The sequence below is a fragment of the Erpetoichthys calabaricus genome, chromosome 7, assembly GCF_900747795.2.
Source record: "Erpetoichthys calabaricus chromosome 7, fErpCal1.3, whole genome shotgun sequence".
NCBI classification, from domain to species: Eukaryota; Metazoa; Chordata; class Cladistia; order Polypteriformes; family Polypteridae; genus Erpetoichthys; species Erpetoichthys calabaricus.
In genome coordinates this window covers 101,290,790-101,310,852 of record NC_041400.2, presented here as the reverse complement: position 1 = coordinate 101,310,852, position 20,063 = coordinate 101,290,790, and the positions used below count along the sequence as shown (strand labels likewise).

The window sequence follows — 20,063 nt, the reverse complement described above, 5'->3', positions numbered from 1 at the left end:
CTGTGTAAAACAGTGTAAAACAGTGTGCAAAAAGGCTTTGCCCACTGAAAAAAATATGAAATAAAATGGCTGTGCAATGATAAGAATGATCAAGAGTACAAATATCAACAGAAGTGTTATGGATTGTCTATCTATCCAGATGCTCCTTCTGCCTTGCACCCATTGACTGCTGAGATTGGCTCCAATTGCCTTGTGACCCTGCCCTGGATAAGTGGGTTAGGAAAGTGGATGGATGTCAACAAAATTAAAGAAAATCATGCAGGACATTGCTGAAGTAGACTCTGTCAGCTTCAGTCGTCACCCTATCACTGATTCCCAAACACATTTAAAGAGAAGGCACTTTAATGCCCCTCAGCCTCCTCAAATCCTTAGTGTAATTCTGTTATTTAGAAATATTATAAATTGTTTGAAACAACTTGTTTATTCCAGTCTTCTAAAAAATTATAAACACTTCCTCTTGAAAAAATAGGACAACACAATCAAATAAATCAGCTAATAAACATTTTAATTTAAACTGGCCTATATAAATAAAATTAACATTTCTCATTTATTAGAACTTTTGGAGTTTGGAACAGACTGTCCAGGTGTGGACCTGTTGCCTTCTTCTGTTTGTATTCATGATGATAAAATATCATTGAACAATCAGCTCCCAGATTTAATGGTCACAGTTTATCTCAGAGCCCTTTACTGCTGAGTATTGAACTTTATTTTCATTCTGTATGACTCTGATGCCCTTCATGCATACATTTTTGATACTTAACACACTAGGTGATACACTGAGGGGGCAGTCCACTTCAAAAGCATCACACTTCTGAGTGTTTCACATGGGGATGTCGCTGTTTTAAGTGTACGATTCAACAATTACATCTTTAAAATGGCAGCTGCAATAGATTTTCATAGAACTACATATTCATTAAGTAACTATTTTCAATAAGTATAAAAAATTACCATAGAGGTTAAAGCACACCAAATCTCAAGGACAAATATGCATAATCTTCACATGTCATTTCCCTTCATCCTGTTATTTTAATGACTACATAAAAATGTATTCTCGTTGTGCATAATTTGATGTTAAATGCAAAACAGCAGCAAATCGCTGATCATCTTTGAAGAGTTTTCTAATAAAGGACAAACTGCCTACAAAATGGTATTTATGAAAATAAATGTGGGCACAATTGGACATATGTTTTTAATATTGTTAGAAATGTTTTTTATGACTAATGCAGATTTTTCTTGCCCAATAAACATAACTTTTCAAGCTTCAATTGGTCCTATGGAAGTAGAATATATAGCAGAACAAGTATAAAAAGTACTCACAGAACAGTGATAATTTTACACATTTCTTTCTTCAAAACTCATAGTTGAATAGTTCCTAAGTTTTGTTTGCCCCTATGATGTTATTATCTCTTTCATTTGAAAGCACATTTAATCCAGTCCAGGGTCACAGACACTGGGACCTAACCCAGACATGAAATAACGCTAACGCTTGTGTCTTGAGGACACAATTTTAAAAAAATAACGATATTGCATGTTCTCTCTTGGCTTCCGTACTTTTACTTCTGTCCCTCTTTATCCTTATTTTAACAATAAGTGGTGTGGTTGAAGAAAGCACTACAAGCTCAACAGATAAATGTTGGGGTGCCAACCTAGTCATCCCCATTTAATTCCATCTATAAAATAACAAAAAAGGGCCACTTTGTGTGCCAATAGAATGTTCAATAATGGTGTAAGGAACATCTTCTTCCGGCAGCTGCAGTCTTTACAGGTGTGAAACCTGAAGGGGTGGAGTCCATTGTTCTCACTGGGTGTCTTTTCTGTATAGCAGAGGGATTAAAAGAAGAGAAGGTGTCATGGAAAAAGCTTTCCTCCGTCTTCAAAGAAGGCAGTCATGGAGCCCAAATGAGAATGCAGAGCATTACACTTTCTGCACAGAGTTATACACAAATGTAAATTAAATAATCTGCTTTTATGCTTTTTCTAATTACCATTACCTCATCTAGTGCATCATGTCATCTGCCTCTTTATATGCAGAACTTTATTACCTCCTCCAATCAACTAACACCACCAGTAATTTCTAACTCATGTTTATTCTCTCATTATTCTAAACATTGCTTCATTAACAGGGGTATTTTGCGGATTGCCCTATTGATATTAGCAGCACTTCATAGGAGGGGTGTATGGGCATTCCCATCAGTTTATCCCTGCTTTCTGGAGGGGTGGTAGTTACTCGTTTGCCTTATTCTAAAAAAATTATATTGATAACCTTCCTAAGACAAGGCAGAAGACTCTTTCAGTCTTAAGTTACATAACTTACATTTAGTTAAACCTTGAGTTACATTCAATCCTTTACCATGTGTTTAATAATTCATTGTTATTGTTTCATATATATGTATTGTGGCATATGCCGACCATTTATCCTGGCCAATACCCCCACACCGCCAGATGGAGCCCTCCCTGCGACGTAGAGAGGCCCCGAATTTCAGCAGGGCATCTTGGACCTTGGAGTTTTCCTTCACAGCCCTGCTGGATACCATGGGGGCCACCATAGGACGCTGCAGGGAGGATCAAGGACTCATATATTCAATATAGCCCAGAAGTACTCCGTAGTCACGAGGACGGAAGAGATAAAGTACTTCTGGACTGAAGAAAAGAAGAGTTTTAATCTGACCCGAAAGTGATAAGAATCACATGGGCTGGGGGGATTGGAAGCACTTCTGGGTCATGGACTATAAAGGACTGTGAGAGATCCCAGACGGGCGAGCTGAGTCAGAAGGAAGGGTGGCAACGCATCTGGGAGTGGAGGATTATTGATTATTGAGAATTGTATTGTGTATTGATTTATGAGTATTGTGGAGTGGAGGGTGCTTGGTGCACATTATTATAATAAAGTCAAGAATTGGACTTTTACCTGGTGTCTGGCATCTGATCTGAGGGTTCAAGGGAGCGATAGCATCCCCTATCTGTCACCATATATATATATATATATATATATATATATATATATATATATATATATATATATATATATATATATATATATATCCATCCATCCATCCATCCATCCTCTTCTGCTTATCCGAGGTTGGGTTGCGGGGGCAGCAGCTTGAGCAGAGATGCCCAGACTTCCCCTTCTCCAGCCACTTCTTCTAGCTCTTCCGGGAGAATCACAAGGCGTTTCCAGGCCATCCGGGAGACATAGTCCCTCCATCGTGTCCTGGGTCTTCCCCGGGGCCTCCTCCCAGTTGGACATGCCCGGAACACCTCACCAGGGAAGCGTCCAGGAGGCATCCTGATCAGATGCCCAAGCCACCTCATCTGACTCCTCTCGATGCAGAGGATCAGTGGCTCTACTCTGAGCCCCTCCCGGATAACTGAGCTTCTCACCCTATCTTTAAGGGATAGCCCAGACACCCTGCGGAGGAAACTCATTTCAGCCGCTTGTATTTGCGATCTCTTTCTTTCGGCCACTAACCATAGCTCATGATCATAGGTGAGGGTAGGAACATAGATCAACTAGTAAATTGAGAGCTTTGCTTTATGGCTCAGCTCCTTTTTCACCACGACAGAGCGATGCACAGCCCACGTTACTGCAGACGCCGCACCGATCCGCCTGTCGATCTCACCCTCCATTCTTCCCTCACTCGTGAACAAGACCCTGAGATACTTGAACTCCTCCACTTGAGGCAGGATCTCGCTCCCAACCCTCAAAGGGCACTCCACCCTTTTCCGGCTGAGCACCATGGTCTCGGATTTGGAGGTGCTGATTCCCATCATAGCTGCTTCACACTCAGCTGCGAACCGATCCAGAGAGAGCTGAAGATCACGGCCTGATGAAGCAAACAGGACAACATCATCTGCAAAAAGCAGTGACCCAATCCTGGGTCCACCAAACTGGACCCCCTCAACACCCTAGCTGCGCCTAGAAATTCTGTCCATAAAAGTTATGAACAGAATCGGTGACAAAGGGCAGCCCTGGTGGAGTCCAACTCTCACTGGAAATGGGTTTGACTTACTTGCAATGCGGACCAAGCTCTGACACCGGTTGTACAGGGACCGAACAGCCCTTATCAGGGGGTCCGGTACCCCATACTCCCGGAGCACCCCCCACAGGATTCTCCGAGGGACACTGTCGAATGCCTTTTCCAAGTCCACAAAACACATGTAGACTGGTTGGGCAAACTCCCATGCACCCTCCAGGACTCTGCTAAGGGTGTAGAGCTGGTCCACTGTTCCGCGACCAGGAAGAAAACCACAATGTTCCTCCTGAATCCGAGGTTCGGCTATCCGACGGATCCTCCTCTCCAGAACCCCCGAATAGACTTTTCCAGGGAGGCTGAGGAGTGTGATCCCTCTGTAGTTGGAACACACCCTCCAGTCCCCCTTCTTAAAGAGGGGGACCACCACCCCGGTCTGCCAATCCAGAGGCATTGTCCCTGATGTCCATGCAATGTTGCAGAGTCGTGTCAACCAAGACAGCCCTACAACATCCAGAGCCTTGAGGAACTCCGGGGGTATCTCATCCACCCCCGGGCCCTGCCACCAAGGAGTTTTTTGACCACCTCGGTGACCTCAGTCCCAGAGATGTGGGAGCCCACCTCTGAGTCCCCAGGCTCTGCTTCCTCATTGGAAGGCATGTTAGTGGGATTGAGGAGGTCTTTGAAGTACTCTCCCCACCGACCCACAACGTCCTGAGTCGAGGTCAGCAGCGCACCATCCCCACCATATACAGTGTTGACACTGCACTGCTTCCCCCTCCTGAGACGCCGGATGGTGGACCAGAATCTCCTCAAAGCCATCTGAAAGTCGTTCTCCATGGCCTCCCCAAACTCCTCCCATGCCCGAGTTTTTGCCTCAGCAACCACCGAAGCCGCATTCCGATTGGCCTGCCGGTACCTATTAGCTGCCTCCAGAGTCCCACAGGATAAAAGGGATCGGTAGGACTCCTTCTTCAGCTTGACAGCATCCCTCACCGCCGGTGTCCGCCAACGGGTTCGAGGATTGCCGCCACAACAGGTATTGAGCACCTTAAGGCCACAGCTCCGGTCAGCTGCCTCAACAATAGAGGCACGGAACATGGCCCATTCGGACTCAATGTCCCCCACCTCCCTCGGGACATGGTCGAAGTTCTGCCGGAGGTGGGAGTTGAAGCTACTTCTGACAGGGGCCTCTGCCAGATGTTCCCAGCAGACCCTCACAACACGTTTGGGCCTACCAGGCCTGACCGGCATCCTCCCCCACCATCGAAGCCAACTCACCACCAGGTGGTGATCAGTTGACAGCTCCACCCCTCTCTTCACCCGAGTGTCCAAGACATGTGGCCGCAAGTCCAATGACAGGACCACAAAGTCGATCTTCGAACTGAGGCATAGGGTGTCCTGGTGCCAAGTGCACATATGAACACCCCTATGCTTGAACATGGTGTTTGTTATGGACAATCCGTGACGAGCACAGAAGTCCAATAACAAAACACCACTCGGGTCAGATTGGGGGGAACATTCCTCCCAATCACGCCCTTCCAGGTCTCACTGTCATTGCCCACGTGAGCATTGAAGTCTCCCAGCAGTACGAGGGAGTCCCCAGAAGGTATGCCCTCTAGCACCCCCTCCAGGGACTCCAAAAAGGGTGGGTACTCCGAACTGCTGTTTGGTGCATACGCACAAACAACAGTTAGGACCCGTCCCCCCACCCGAAGGTGGAGGGAGGCTACCCTCTCGTCCACCGGGGTAAACCCCAATGTACAGGCTCCAAGTCAGGGGGCAATAAGTATGCCCACACCCGCTCGGAACCTCTCACCGGGGGCAACTCCAGAGTGGTAGAGAGTTCAGCCCCTCTCAAGGAGATTGGTTCCAGAGTCCAAGCTGTGCGTCGAGGTGAGCTCGACTATATCTAGCCAGAACCTCTCAACCTCGCGCACTAGCTCAGGCTCCTTCCCCTTCAGATAGGTGACATTCCACGTCCGAAAAGCCAGCTTCGGTAGCCGAGGATCGGACCGCCAAGGTCCCCGCCTTCGACCACCACCCAACTCACACTGCACCTGACCTCCTTGGCCCCTCCCATAGATGGTGAGCCCATGGGAAGGGGGGCCCACGTTGCCTCTTTGGGCTATGCCCGGCCGAGCCCCATGGGTTCAAGCCCGGCCACCAGGCGCTCGCTATCGAGCCCCATCTCCAGGCCTGGCTCCAGAGGGGAGCCCCGGTGACCCACGTCCGGGCAAGGGAAAACGCCATCCAAATTTTTTATTCATCATTGAAGGTCTGTTGAATATATATACTAGCTGTGTAAGCCTGTGCTATTAAAAGAACAGGGTCCTAGAAACTATTGAAATCGTCAAAAGAAAAAAATTAAATGTACAGATGTCAGGTAATTGAAGGGAACCAGTCTGGGCATCTCTCTCCTAGGAGGTATCATTTTGCTGACTTGCTTGCATTGTTTGTCCATTAGCGGCTAAGCAACTATCTTTCTTCAGAGGTTTCAATTTGCTGATGTGCTCGCCACGCTTCTGTAATAGTGGATAAGTGAGTGACTCTCTTTGGATGTTTCGTTTTGCCAACGTACAGTTGTCTCATATGTGGAGGTCTGTGTGACCCTCCAAGGTATGCTGCCCCAGACCATCACTGAAACACCACCAAACCGGTCATGCTGAATGATAACATTCATGTCTGTCACAAGTGCTCAGCATGAACTTATTCTCATCTGTGAAAAGAATAGGGCACCAGTGACAAAGCTGCCAATTCTATATTCTGTGGCAAATACCAATTAAGCTCCACCGAGATGGGTTGTGAGCACACATCCCACTAGAGGATGTCACGACGCTCATGCCAAATATTGAATCATGTACACCAGTGGCCACCTGGAAATTATTTTGCAGGGCTGTGGTAGTGCTCCTCCTGTTCCTCCCTTCACAAAGAAGCAGATACTGGTCCTGCTGCTGGGTTGATGCCATTCTATGGCCCTGTCCAACTCTCCTCGTGTTAAAGTCTGTATCCTGGTATCTCCACCATGCTTTTGAGACTGTGCTGGGAGACACAGCAAACCTTCTTGCGAATGCATGTATGGATGTGCCATCCTGGAGGAGCTGGACTACCGGTGCAACCTGAATTGACTTGCTTGTAATAAATTGCAAAAGTTTATAATATATTGACTAAAAATTCCATACATTGTAGTGAGCACCCCCTCTTGACCTAGTAAGGTAGTACCTACATCAGATTAGCCTAGAGGGTGATCCACAGATGTGTGTGATACATGACTGTCTGAAATATTGAAGTATAGATGTAAATTTATTTTCTGGAAACAATCAAATAAATACAAATAAAACACTTTTGTTGAAGAAATTGCCAAAGTATGATATCCTCAAAAATCTAAGCACACTGTTTATAAATAGGAACTCCAAATATCTTTATTTATTCTAAAAGCCACAAACTGTCATCAGAATAATAAAAGAACTTTGCAGAGTCCTCTACACCATGCAGAGTTAATCATGACAGCAGCTGGTCTAATATAACAGCAAAGCTGCTGAATTTTCCCTCATCATAAGCCAGTGAGCACCTACAATTCGGCATTTTTATTTGAGCTTTATTGAAACGTGTCATTTATTTTTCAATGTCATTTCAATGCTATAACCAAGTACCATCTAATAAGTTGGGAACACCACTGGGAGGCTTTCAGTCAAACCATCAGGCATCTGCTTCCTCCTACAGTGCAAATTCAGTCAATCCAATGAATCACAGCCAGTCAGAAATATAATGCCGAGTAAAAGAAAAGCTACTGAGCTGTAATATTTGTAATATTTAACAATTACTTTTAACCTAATGCATGCACTGCACATTAATTTGATCAATTTATTTTAATTTACATTTATATAAGCATTTGTATCTAAAAGTTGTAGGAATTTTTTTCTTATACTATAAGAAATAACAAATGTAGCTAAACTGTTGAACATCATTTAATACTGAAAAGAACAATGGAAATTCTGTTCGTCCTGGTTCTTTTGAGCCAAAAAATCTAAACTTGATACAATCTATCTGCATTTCAAAAATTGAAGATTTTCCACTCCAAGACAAAAATATCATGCAGTGTTATTAAAATCAAAGCCTAGAAACTACCTGACAGACACAAAATTGCCTGCTAATGGTTAAGAAAAAAGATCCTTAAGGTCACATTAAAGCAGATGAAGGGCCAGCAAATAACAGTATGACTTTGTCCTCTGGCACAATGCAACCTGACCACAAATTTCTTGGAAAACTAATTTGACCCCAACATGGTAAACTTACAGCACTTACTGAGATTATATACTTCATAAATAAAATAATTGTATTCAAAAGCTTTTTTCTTTAGAATCTTTAGTAAAAGCAGCTTCTAAAGCCTTTGAAAATCTTCATCTGATCAAAGAAAAATCTGAAGTATGTAGTATACACATTTCAAAACATTGCTGTTACAGTGTTCAGTGAAAATGTTATCTTCAATTAATCCTTTAATGTTGTGAAATGTGCCAACAGATCATACATTATTTTCACTTTGCACTTGACATGCTAATGTTGTTTTGAAGAGGCTACCTGTCATAAAATGACAGCAGGTATGATATAAAAAAATAAAATGCTTTCTTCAGGTTACATAAATAATTTATGGAAAACAACTTTCTAGATACCTCCTGCCTGGGGGTACTGTTTGTAGCACTTAAACAATATTGTTGCTTTGAACAAAAAAAAAGCACAATTATAGAAAAATAGTTTGCATAATGTCCTTGAAATGACTTCTTGCAAAAGCTGACCATTAGCTTCATCCAAACTGGGCACATCTGAATTTTAATTTTGATATATAAACAGAAAGGTTGTTGGAGGAAAGGGATGAATGTCTAGACACTTTCCTCAACTGGATACAATAAAATGTAAGTGAAAATCAACAATTACAACTTATTCCTACTGGAAGGCAGATTTCCAAAAGATATCCACATCCAAATAGACAGAATATGTGTGATGCCCCATAGCATAAGAATAATCAAAATCTTCTTACATGTGAGCCTCTACTTCTTTCTTCAGGTTTGTCTGGACTTAATGACCGGGACTGCTGGACTAAGTTCACCTGTCCTAAATCTCAATTGCTGCATTATTGTGCCACCATTAATAATTGCTACATATTGTTTAAAGTAATCATACTTTTTTAAATTCCACCCATCCATGTGCCTGCCTTTTTTGTACCTTCTTTATTCAATTAAGGGTAGCAGCAGCCAGAAACTTTCTTGGCAGCATCAATAATGCAAGTCCATTCCATGGCAAATTTATGGGTGGAGTTTTACACTTAAGCTTTTGGCTAGATGAACCATTAAAAGTTGCATTTTTGGAGTCATGACTATACTACCACATATTTATCACAAGTCACTTATTATAAATTGTTCCTAACATAAATTTACAATATAACCTAAGTCTCATTTAAAGTAACATGTTGAAAACTTTGAAATTCTGAAAGGTACACCAGCTCTGTTAACAATATTGAAATGACAGAAAATTGTTTTTTTTTGGTTTGCTTATTGTACTTGTGGCAAAATAAACATACTCTTTTTAACTGAGTTAGAGAATGCATGCAGTGTACTGAGATTGGCTCAGCTGTTTTGAAAAAGATGCAATTTACATGGGTTGGTGATGTTAAATTTGTCCTTGCTATATGTTAAACCAGGCTCCAAAATTCCAGTCATTCCTTTTCCTTAGTATGAGTACTTGAATCCATAGGGGATTTGGTTCTTACCCATTTTAACAACATTCATGTGCTCCTTCAAACATGACTTTCACCCAATCCGTTATGTTTTCCTTAGTTTCTACTGTATCTTCTTGTCCTTGGTTTTTAGGTCTCACCTTACTGAATCGATCATTTAACTATGCTGTCAGCTGCTTTATATTCTCCCACACTCACCTTTCAGGCTGTGGACATGTTTACATTTACTTTTGATGGGTATTCAAATTATATTTGTGTGATTTTTGGAGTAGTTTGTGTTGCATTTCTTAATTTAAGCATTGTTTTTTACCTTCATATTTTAGATTCTGAAAGCTGCTGTTTTGATGACTCGTTGCTATAATGTAACTGTGAGTAAGGCAGTGTCCAGTTTCTTTACTACTTCTTAGTTGGACTGCAGGCATTTTAGCTCTTCTAGTTAGTAAGGGACAAAAATGAATTCACTGATTTTGTTTTCCTTCAATTATCATTTCCTCCTTTTTTGGTTTTTGCCATTTAATTCTGCTTGATTCCAAACTTTTGACCTTTGCCTAGCCCTTTTTCATTTTTAATTTCCTGGTCCACTTTTCTCACAAAAACTCAAGATAAACCTGAGGTATCCATGACATACCAAGGGATCTTGAGTTATCTAAAGATTAACAGTGTTTACGTAGATAGGTAAACATTAACTAAGGATAAACTTAGTGATCCCTCAGTACCTAAGCAAGCTGTAATGGAGATCACATCCTTACTGCAACATTTAAATGCTCTAAACAACTTACCTATATTTGCCTTACCTGTTGTTGCAGCCCAAGAATTTCATTAATTGTATCACATCCAAAAGATTCGCATGAAACCCAAATAAATTTAGAGCTTTTATAAACAAATGCAAATTAATTTTTGATCAACAACTAAAAACCTATTTCACTCTGCATGCCAAAACCACATTTATAATTTTATTGTCAAGAGATAATAATCTTTACTGGGCTTGGCAGTATATGTACATAAATGACCCTTCACATTTGATGAGGAAGAACATGCTCTTTAAGCGACAAAATAAGTTTATTATAACTTTTAAAAAATTACTGCCAGATGTGGACTGGTAGGACTCCAAGTTAGTATTACTCAGTCAGGAATCCTCTTTGGAGTCACCCTTCAGACGAGGTGTTGGATTTACAACTAAAACAGGGCATATTTACTGAAGAAGGAAGATAGAGACAAGACTTACCAGAACTCAGTTTGTGCCTCCATTTAAATATTCTGCATATGGAAATGTGTACAATACAATGGGTTTTAACAGGCCCTGCCTTTTGACAGCCCCCCCAGCCTTGACTCTCTAAGAAGACAAGGAAAAACTCCCAAAAAAACCCTAGTAGGGAAAACATGGAAGAAACCTTGGGAAAGGCAGTTCAAGGAGAGAACCCTTACCAGGTAGGTTGGGCAGTGGGTCTCAAAAAAAGGGGGTCAACACAATACAATACACAGAACAGAAGTAATCCTTAATACAATATAATAGTGCATTAGAAATATTACAAGTACTGAGCAGAATTCAACACTAGATGATATCATATAATAGGATTTGAATTTGTTCAGAGTCCTGGAGACCTTGGCCATCAAGCTGCCTCCCACTATTCGCCATTCCACAGCTGAGTCAGGACTGGGCCAGCCAATCCGATGAAAGGACCCCTCTACCTGATGATTCCTGCGATCCTCCAACACAGATGACTTTACTTTAGGCAGGCAAAACATCTTGACAGGTGGGCAGTGGCACCAAGTGCCACATTTGAGTACCGAGAAGAGAAACAGAATAGGTGAGGGTTAGTAACAAATTATAACTATCATATTACTTATGTTTTAGTTCTAATGTGTAGAACAGGACTATATTTCAAAGAAAGGTACACAAGGGTATAATCACAAATTAATGTTTTATTGTAATAAACTTCTTCATACAGGTGTTGGTGGAGTGGGTCTTTGTCATCAGTTCCTACCTATCAGTAGTTTTATGATTCCACTACAGCTAAAGAAGTAATTTGATGCCTTTTCCCTGATAGATTTATGCTTAGCATAACATTTAATCATTTCTGGTCTGTTAAGTGAATTTGGCATTCCAAAGAATTCTTTCAACTTATATATTTCTTGTGTTGATAATGAGTACATAAAAAATTGACCCTGCCTTTACATTTACATGTTGGAATACTACACAGAGTTATATTTGGGTGCCCAAACTCAAAAAAGACTTCAAAGTCAAAATTAGATCTTGTGAACCCAGACACAGACAGACATGGACTCCAAATATTTTAAAACACACACGTTTATTTTGAGCACAACAACCCACAGTGCACAATTAGCAGCAATTATGCTCTTTTTCACTCTCTTTTCTGCTGCCTCCACGCCTCACATGAAAGCTCCGTCTTCTTCCACCCGGCTCCGGCTCTTGGAATGGAGTGAGGTGCCCACTTTTATAGCGCACCCGGAAGTACTCCAGGTGCTCCCCAATTAACAACCGCCAGCACTTGTGGCGGAAGTGCTGCATAGGCATCAAGCTCCTCTTCTGGCAGCACCTCCGGTTGTGGCGGAAGTGCTGTGGACCACAGTTCCAGAGCTGTCCTGGTGCCCCCTGGTGGTAGCCACATCCTCCCATAAGGTTGAGCTTCCAAGCTCTGTGGCCCCCATACAATCCAGGGAGGTCACCCTCTTGCATTCCGGGGAAGATATAGCCCCTTTCCCAGTCCTTCCCGTCTCCATGCGTCCCGGTGGGGCAAGGTGCCCGGACGTCTATCACAATCTCAAAATTCCAAATTATAAAATAGGCCCTGAAACTCAAGAACAGGTGTTGTGGTGTGCACACACAAAAAGAGCCAAAGCCTATGAATACCAACAGAATCAGAGAAACTAATCATAAAAAAGCTTGGACCAAATGAACAAAGCAGTCACTTTTAATAATAATGAAATGTATTACAAAAAGAAAATACAAAACAAAGTGATTACAAAAATGGTCTATAAACATTTTGCCTAATGTTTGCACACTTTTACCTTATCTTCTGCTTTTAAATTATACTGAAGTGAGTTTCTCAATAACAGTAAATCTTAAAGATTAAAGAGCAACTTTACCTTGTATGTATGGAATATATATGCTACTTTTTGTAGGTTTTCACAAAACACCATTTTATTGGTAACTTTACCAATGATTTTAAGATACCACTAACTACTATCTACCGTTAGATGTGCCCCTGAAATTGCCAACAAAAAACATTATAAGTTATGGATAATACTTTCACTATATGGGGATGGGTTTTGGTAACAACAAGGTTTTCCAACAGCAAGAAAAAACAAAAGTGAAACATTCTAACTTTGCTCTTTGTTCAAACATAGAAACCACATGAGCAATCTGTAAACTGTTTTAGTAGATGTTTTATTTATATAATTTGTTATTTCTTCCACAATTCTTAAATAAACTTTAGAAAGTAAATTCCATTATGTTTTTAAAACTGCTTCAGACTGTGAATGATGTGTTTGTTTCTCAGCTATAAAGCAAGTATCTCACGTAGAATGAAATGAAAACATTTTCTTCTAATTAGCAACTGAAGAAATAAAAGTAATTTTGTAAGAGGTTAGTGATTTTAGTCTACAGGAGGTGAAAGTGTGATTCTATACACCTATATTGCATTCCACCACTCTGTTCTGCTATTCAGTTCCTGTCTGGTGATCATTTACAGGGGTCAAGAGGTATACACCTAGGGGATGTCCACCCAGTAGTTGTCCACCAACAAATCAACTGTATCTTGTTTTCTGGCACATTGTTAGATTGGCCCAGAGGAAGACATTGTCTGGTGACTGCAATCCATCTGTACATTCAATGCAGGATGTTGTGCATGGGAAAGGGGCTATATAAGTATGATATATTATTTTAAAATGATTGACTTTAATGTGCTCTGTCTGGTGACCACTATCTATTGCTAAGACTCGTGCAACCTATGGCCAGTTTAAGAAGAACTTAGTGATAGAGTGGGTTGGGAAGAATGCAGATTATGAAATATTGAAAACTAGCCAACACCTGCCGTAGCACACGGCGGTGTAAGAATAGGAACGGAAAACGGTGAGAAAGGAATTCAGAAATCAAGAAGAAATAAATACTTCTTGAAAGACACAGTGTGCATGTAGAATTTCCAGCCAAGTAGGATTACATGTGAAAGTGATAAATAAATTAGGCTTTCCGAATTTACGTACTATGGCCATGGTATCCTGATAGTTTTGTTGCATGTATCTTGGACTTCCTGAAAATGTGGACGGTAATATGATCATTTTGCCTACATGTATGTTGTTATTTTCAGCGTTTGCTTGCAGAGCGTCTGTATTCAAACATTGTATTGTTCCACGCACAGATCTTGTTGATGTAATCTGAAATAGTTGAGACGCGCGCCCTCTGTTTTAATATACTGTGGGGAACAGCCCAGACACGGACAGGTAGACATGATGGTTTCACCACACACACTTTTATTTACAATATTTACAGTAATTTAAAGTGCACAATACCCAGTGCCGCAGCACCAATCACCCCTTCAGTCCAGGCCACACAACACAATGCCTTCACCGTCTCTGGTCCGCCTCCACTCCTCTCCAACGAGCTTCGTCCACTTCCACCCGACTCTTGCCATTGAATAGAGGGAGGCGGCCTCTTTAATACACCCTCGGATGGGCTCCAGGTGCTTCCCGACACTCTTCCATCGACACTCCCTTGTGTGGCAGAAGTGCCGGCTGCGCAACCGGAAGGACTCTGGGTGTCCCTGCTCCTCTTCCCCCTAGCACTTCCGGGTGTGGCGGAAGTGCTGAGGTCCAGGGCTCCCAAGACATCGGGGCGCCCCCTGGCGGTGACCACGGGCCCCTACAGGGTTGAGCTTCCAAGCCCCCAATAGAACCAGGGAGGTCGCCCCCTCATGTTCTGGAGGAGGCACAAGCCCTCCTCCGGTCCTCCTGGGCATCCCGGCCAGGCATGAACCCCAGCCGGGTACCACAATATGCATCTACGACGTACTGTTGGAATAGTTTTCCGCTGGAGTGCAAAATACTAAATGTATTCCTCATTGCTAATCTGTACGAGAAAAATTGGCATTGAGTAAGCCTTATTTGCTGGGTGGTTCTTTTATCGGGAACATGTTGTAAATCTTTGCGGTGGGTTGGCACCCTGCCCGGGATTGGTTCCTGCCTTGTGCCCTGTGTTGGCTGGGATTGGCTCCAGCAGACCCCCATGACCCTGTGTTCGGAATCAGCGGGTTGGAAAATGGATGGATGGCTGGATGGATGTTGTAAATCTTTGTGCCAGCCAATGTCTCCGTAAGGGAATAAAAGACACAGGTGGCTCCCGCAAAGGTGGTAAAGATACTTTACTGTTGTGGCAGCACCTCGAGTATTTGTTGGATGTGTTACGCTGAGCAGGCCAGTATAGTGCATGACATGGAAGACGACGAATAGGAATCGAGAAATGCCATGTCGGCTGCGTGTGGGCGGGACCGGTTTTGAAGTGGAAGCAGGACGAACCAGAAGAGAAATATATATAAGAGATGCTACTCTAGTTACGATTGGCTTTGAGAAATACTATTGGTTGTGCTTAAGATAGAGTTATCTTGTTCTTAGCGTTACAATGCTTTTGGGAAGCTTCACCCCTCCTTTGTTGGTTTATTAAAATTTTATGCATTTTAGGACATCTTAATTTTCTTTTAAAAAAATGCAAAGTACTTCCCTATCTGAACACTGGATAGAAAAAATAATCAGAAGTTTTGCCAGCTGATAGTAAAATTTTAGAATTTACAAAGGAAAAGAGAAAATAATTTACCCTTAGAAAAAACAGAGGAGATTTTATATATATATATATATATATATATATATATATATATATATATATATATATATATATATATATATATATATATATATAAATATAAATATATATATATATATATATATATATATAAAAAAGCCAAATACTACTGACTCACTCATCACGAAATCTCCCGAGAAATGAGGAAATTTGCACCCAGGACTGCTGAGAGAAAATCCGGGCCCTGGTGCAAAGAAGGTGTGTGGGCCCTTATACAAAATTCTACACGCATGTATGTGTGTATATTATTATTTATTTCTAACAATTGTAGATTACATTGATACATTTAGATAAGTATGTATAGGTATAAATGTAATAATAAAGTAATATACAGTATTTATAATAGTAAAAGACGTTTATAATAGCATTTATTGTCTGCTGAACAAAGGTGCTTTCCTGGCATTTCTCCTGGCGAAACTCTGAATTACATAATCAAAATTAATTAGTTTTGCTAGATCCAACTCAATACTGAGTCTTGCCAAATCTAATAGTCATGCTTGTGACATAATGGATCTTAGAAATTTTTTTTACCAGCTTCAGCTTGCTGAATGAGCGCTCTGCAGAGGCGATAGTGGCAGGAATTGTCATCAGAATATGCAGACCAATGCATATACAGTAGAACCTCGGTTAGAGAACGCCTTTGATAACGAACAATTCGGATAACGACCAAAAATTTCACTAAAAATTTGCCTCCGATAGCGAACAAAATTTCGTATAGCGAACAGATTGCTACGTCATGCACACGCGACCAGCGGACAGCAGCCAGCTTCCCATCTTCCTTTGCGCTCGAGACACGGTTACGAACAGACGTTCATTATCTTTATCGGTGTGCATCCTTCTTATTTAGTGATTTTGTTGCTTTATTTAATAATATAGCCCTCAATCATGGCTCCAAAGAAGATTAAGAGAGCTGGTAGCAGTGCAGTAATAAGGCAGCGGCCAACAATTGAATTGAAAAAAGAAATTATTGCCAAGTATGAACGAGGCATGCGTGTGTCGGATATCGCAAGAGAATACGGCAAGTCAAAGTCGACAATCTCGACGATTTTAAAGAAAAAGGAGCAGCTTAAAGAAGCTAATGTGTCAAAAGGAGTGAGTATTATAACAAAGCAAAGGCCTCAAATAATAGACGAAGTAGAAAAGTTGTTGCTTGTGTATATAAATGAAAAACAGTTAGAAGGTGCTAGCATCAGTGAGGCATTCATTAGTGAGAAGGCGCTGCAAATCTACGAAGATTTGAAGAAGAAAACCCCAGAGACAAGTGCTTTGAGTGATTTTGTTTTCAAAGCCAGTCGAGGCTGGTTTGAAAAATTTAAGCACAGAACAGGTATCCACAGGGTCATAAGGCATGGGGAAGCAGCTAGTTCCGACAAGGCAGGGGCCGAGAAGTTCATCCTAGAATTCAAAAAAATCATAGAAGAAGAAAGTTACGTCCCGCAACAGGTATTTAATGCGGATGAAACAGGCCTGTTTTGGAAGAAGATGCCGAATAAAACGTACATAACGAAGGAAGAGAAAGCATTGTCAGGGCACAAGCCTATGAAAGATAGGCTAACTCTTCTATTGTGCAGTAACGCCAGTGGGGATTTTAAGCTGAAGCCGCTGTTAGTCTACCATTCGGACAATCCAAGAGTATTTAAGAAGCATAATGTAATAAAACAGAAATTGCCTGTTATGTGGAGGTCTAATTCTAAGGCCTGGGTGACCCGCCAATTTTTTGTCGAGTGGGTGACTGAAGTTTTTGCCCCGGCTGTGAAAGAATACCTAGAGAAGAACAACCTTCCCCTCAAATGCCTTCTCCTGCTGGATAATGCTCCAGCACATCCTCCAAACATCGACGAGTACTTAGAAGAAGAGTTCGACTTTATTCAAGTTCGTTATCTGCCACCGAACACAACCCCTTTGCTGCAGCCCATGGATCAACAGATCATTTCAAACTTCAAGAAATTGTACACGAAAGCCTTATTCAGAAAGTGCTTCGATATAACGAACGATACCAACTTAACTCTGAAGGAATTTTGGAAGAATCATTTCAACATTTTGAATTGTGTTCATCTTATTGATAATGCATGGAACCAAGTGACCTACCATACTATGAATGCAGGATGGAGGAAACTCTGGCCAAACTGTGTTCCAGAGCGAGATTTTGAAGGATTCGAACCAGAAATTGTTGATGAAATTGTTTCCCTGGGCCAAAACATGGGGTTGGAGGTGGATAATAACGATGTTGAAGAACTTGTGGAGGAGCACAGTAATGAACTCACTACTGAAGAGTTGCAGCACCTTCAGGCTGAGCAAGAAAAGAATTTGGCTGAGGATATGTCTTCGGAGGGGGAAGAGGAAGGGAAGGAGGAAGTCCCAAGTTCAGTGATTAAAGAAATGTGTGCTAAGTGGGGGGAATTGCAATTGTTTGTAGAAAAATCTTTCCCAAACAGTGCGGTAGGCAGTAGGAGCCTGAACATGTTCAATGATAATGTGATGTCGTATTATCGAAAAGTGCTACAAAAAAGGCAGAAGCAACAGACACTGGACAAGTTTTTTTCTTCAACCTCAAAGCGACAGAGGACATCCTCCGATGTTCTCATGGAGGGGGATTCCCCCTCTAAGCAGTAATTCCACCCCTTCATCTTCACAAGTCCATAAAAAAAAAAACATAAAAATAAAAAAAAAGTGTTTTGTAAATTAGTTTCGTAAAATTAAGTTATGTACAGTAAACAGTAAAATGTGTTTACGTATTAAAGTTACCCAGTGCTATTGTTTTCTGCCATACGTAGCGTATCTGTCATATGCCCTCTCTCCTCTGCCGTGACCCTCCCTCCTCTGCCGTGACCCTCCCTCCTCTGCCGTGACCCTTCCTCCTCTGCCGTGACCCTCCCTTTGCTGTCGTAATCGCCTCACTAGAAAGGTAAGATTCCACATTTTTTTTATTTATTCCATGCTGTAGTGTCATTTCTTTAGTTTTTAGTTACAAAATTATGTTATGTGCTTATTCATAATGATTTTGTTCCTACACATTGCATTTTCAGTCGGTCATAGCCAAGCCTACCAATGCTACATGTCAGTCAAAACGATAAGTTTTCCTATGTTTTCTTATGTTTAAATGCTTTCTTTAATGTTTTTATTTTTATTTAACATCACTTGTACTGTATTATAACTGTTCCCATTTAAAAAACATACCTATATAGCCTGTAACTTTCATATATTAGCGAGTCAACAGGGGCTAGGAACCAATTATTTCTATTTCCTTTATTCCTTATGGAGAAAATTGTTTCGGATAGCGAACATTTCGGATAACGACCCACTTTTCGGAACAGATTGTGGTCGTTATCCGAGGTATTACTGTATTTGGAAAGAGTCCTTCCAGTTTGTACTTTTTCAAGCAATTCAGCAGCTCCAATGGGCTCAATTGGTTCTCTCCAAAATTTGATCGATGAACAGCTGACAGATGACTCATCTCCATTACAAGATCTTCACTGATATCAGCAGGATATTGATCTGCCAGTGATTTTGATTTTTCTTTCAGCTCATCTACAGGAATTGTTAGGCACTTCCAGAGGAAGCTGAACTTCTCAGAAATGTTCACTGCAGCATTGAAATGAACTGTGAGTCCACCAATAACATTATCCAACATTACGTAGAAAACCAACTTTCTGAGAAACGCTTCTTCAGGGGAGTCATCCATTTCATGTTGTTGTGACAAATTGGCATCTTCATCATGGAACCTCCTTTTTGCGTTTTATGTTATCACAACTTCCAGATAGTTTAATTTCTATGTGTAAATTGGAAGCAACATGCTTAGCTTCACTCCACATACTTTTCCAGCTGTTGTGGAGATCCATCAGTTCTGAAATCAAGGTTTTTATGTTCAAAATCCAGTTTTGCATTTCTGGATTGGATAACTTTGTTACAGATATCAACTGGAACTAATATTTTGTACCATACAACAGACATTATCACACAAATGAATGATGTCACATAAGACAAAGCTCTATTAATCTCTGTTCTTGCTTTGGCAGTTAGGTTCAGCTTCAAGAGGTCTTCTAAGGAGTAAGTGAATTTCCTCTTGGGATTAATAAAGTATCTATCTATCTATCTATCTATCTATCTATCTATCTATCTATCTATCTATCTATCTATCTATCTATCTATCTATCTATCTATCTATCTATCTATCTATCTATCTATCTATCTATCTATCTATCTATCTATCTATCTATCTATCTATCTATCTATCTATCTAATGCTGATTTGATACCAGGCAGATAGGTTACAAAGGGCTTCACACTTTCAACACGGTCTGACCACCGTGTGCTAGATATGTCATGAAGAGAACAGCCAATATGATTCTGTAAAATTTTCCATCGATGTGGACTAGAGCTAAACAAGTTATAAACAGCTTGTATAGTTCCAAAGTATGTTATGGTTTCAGGAATACATTCTGCAGCATCATTTTCACACAAATTTAGTGTGTGGCATCCACATGGCG

General features: G+C 41.2%; 1 protein-coding gene across 1 annotated transcript; it reads left to right on the top strand.

Moving 5' to 3' along the window:
- The first annotated feature begins 16,462 nt into the window (after positions 1-16,462).
- Positions 16,463-18,190, top strand: LOC114645161 (tigger transposable element-derived protein 1-like). Its single transcript, XM_028793054.1, has one exon. The coding sequence runs from the start codon at positions 16,463-16,465 to the stop codon at positions 18,188-18,190; it is 1,728 nt and encodes a 575-aa protein (XP_028648887.1).
- Positions 18,191-20,063: the final 1,873 nt, after the last annotated feature.

What these genes read in the sequence shown, in the direction of transcription:
- LOC114645161 (XM_028793054.1), top strand. Translation starts at nt 16,463, where the DNA reads ATGGCTCCAAAGAAGATTAAGAGAGCTGGTAGCAGTGCAGTAATAAGG.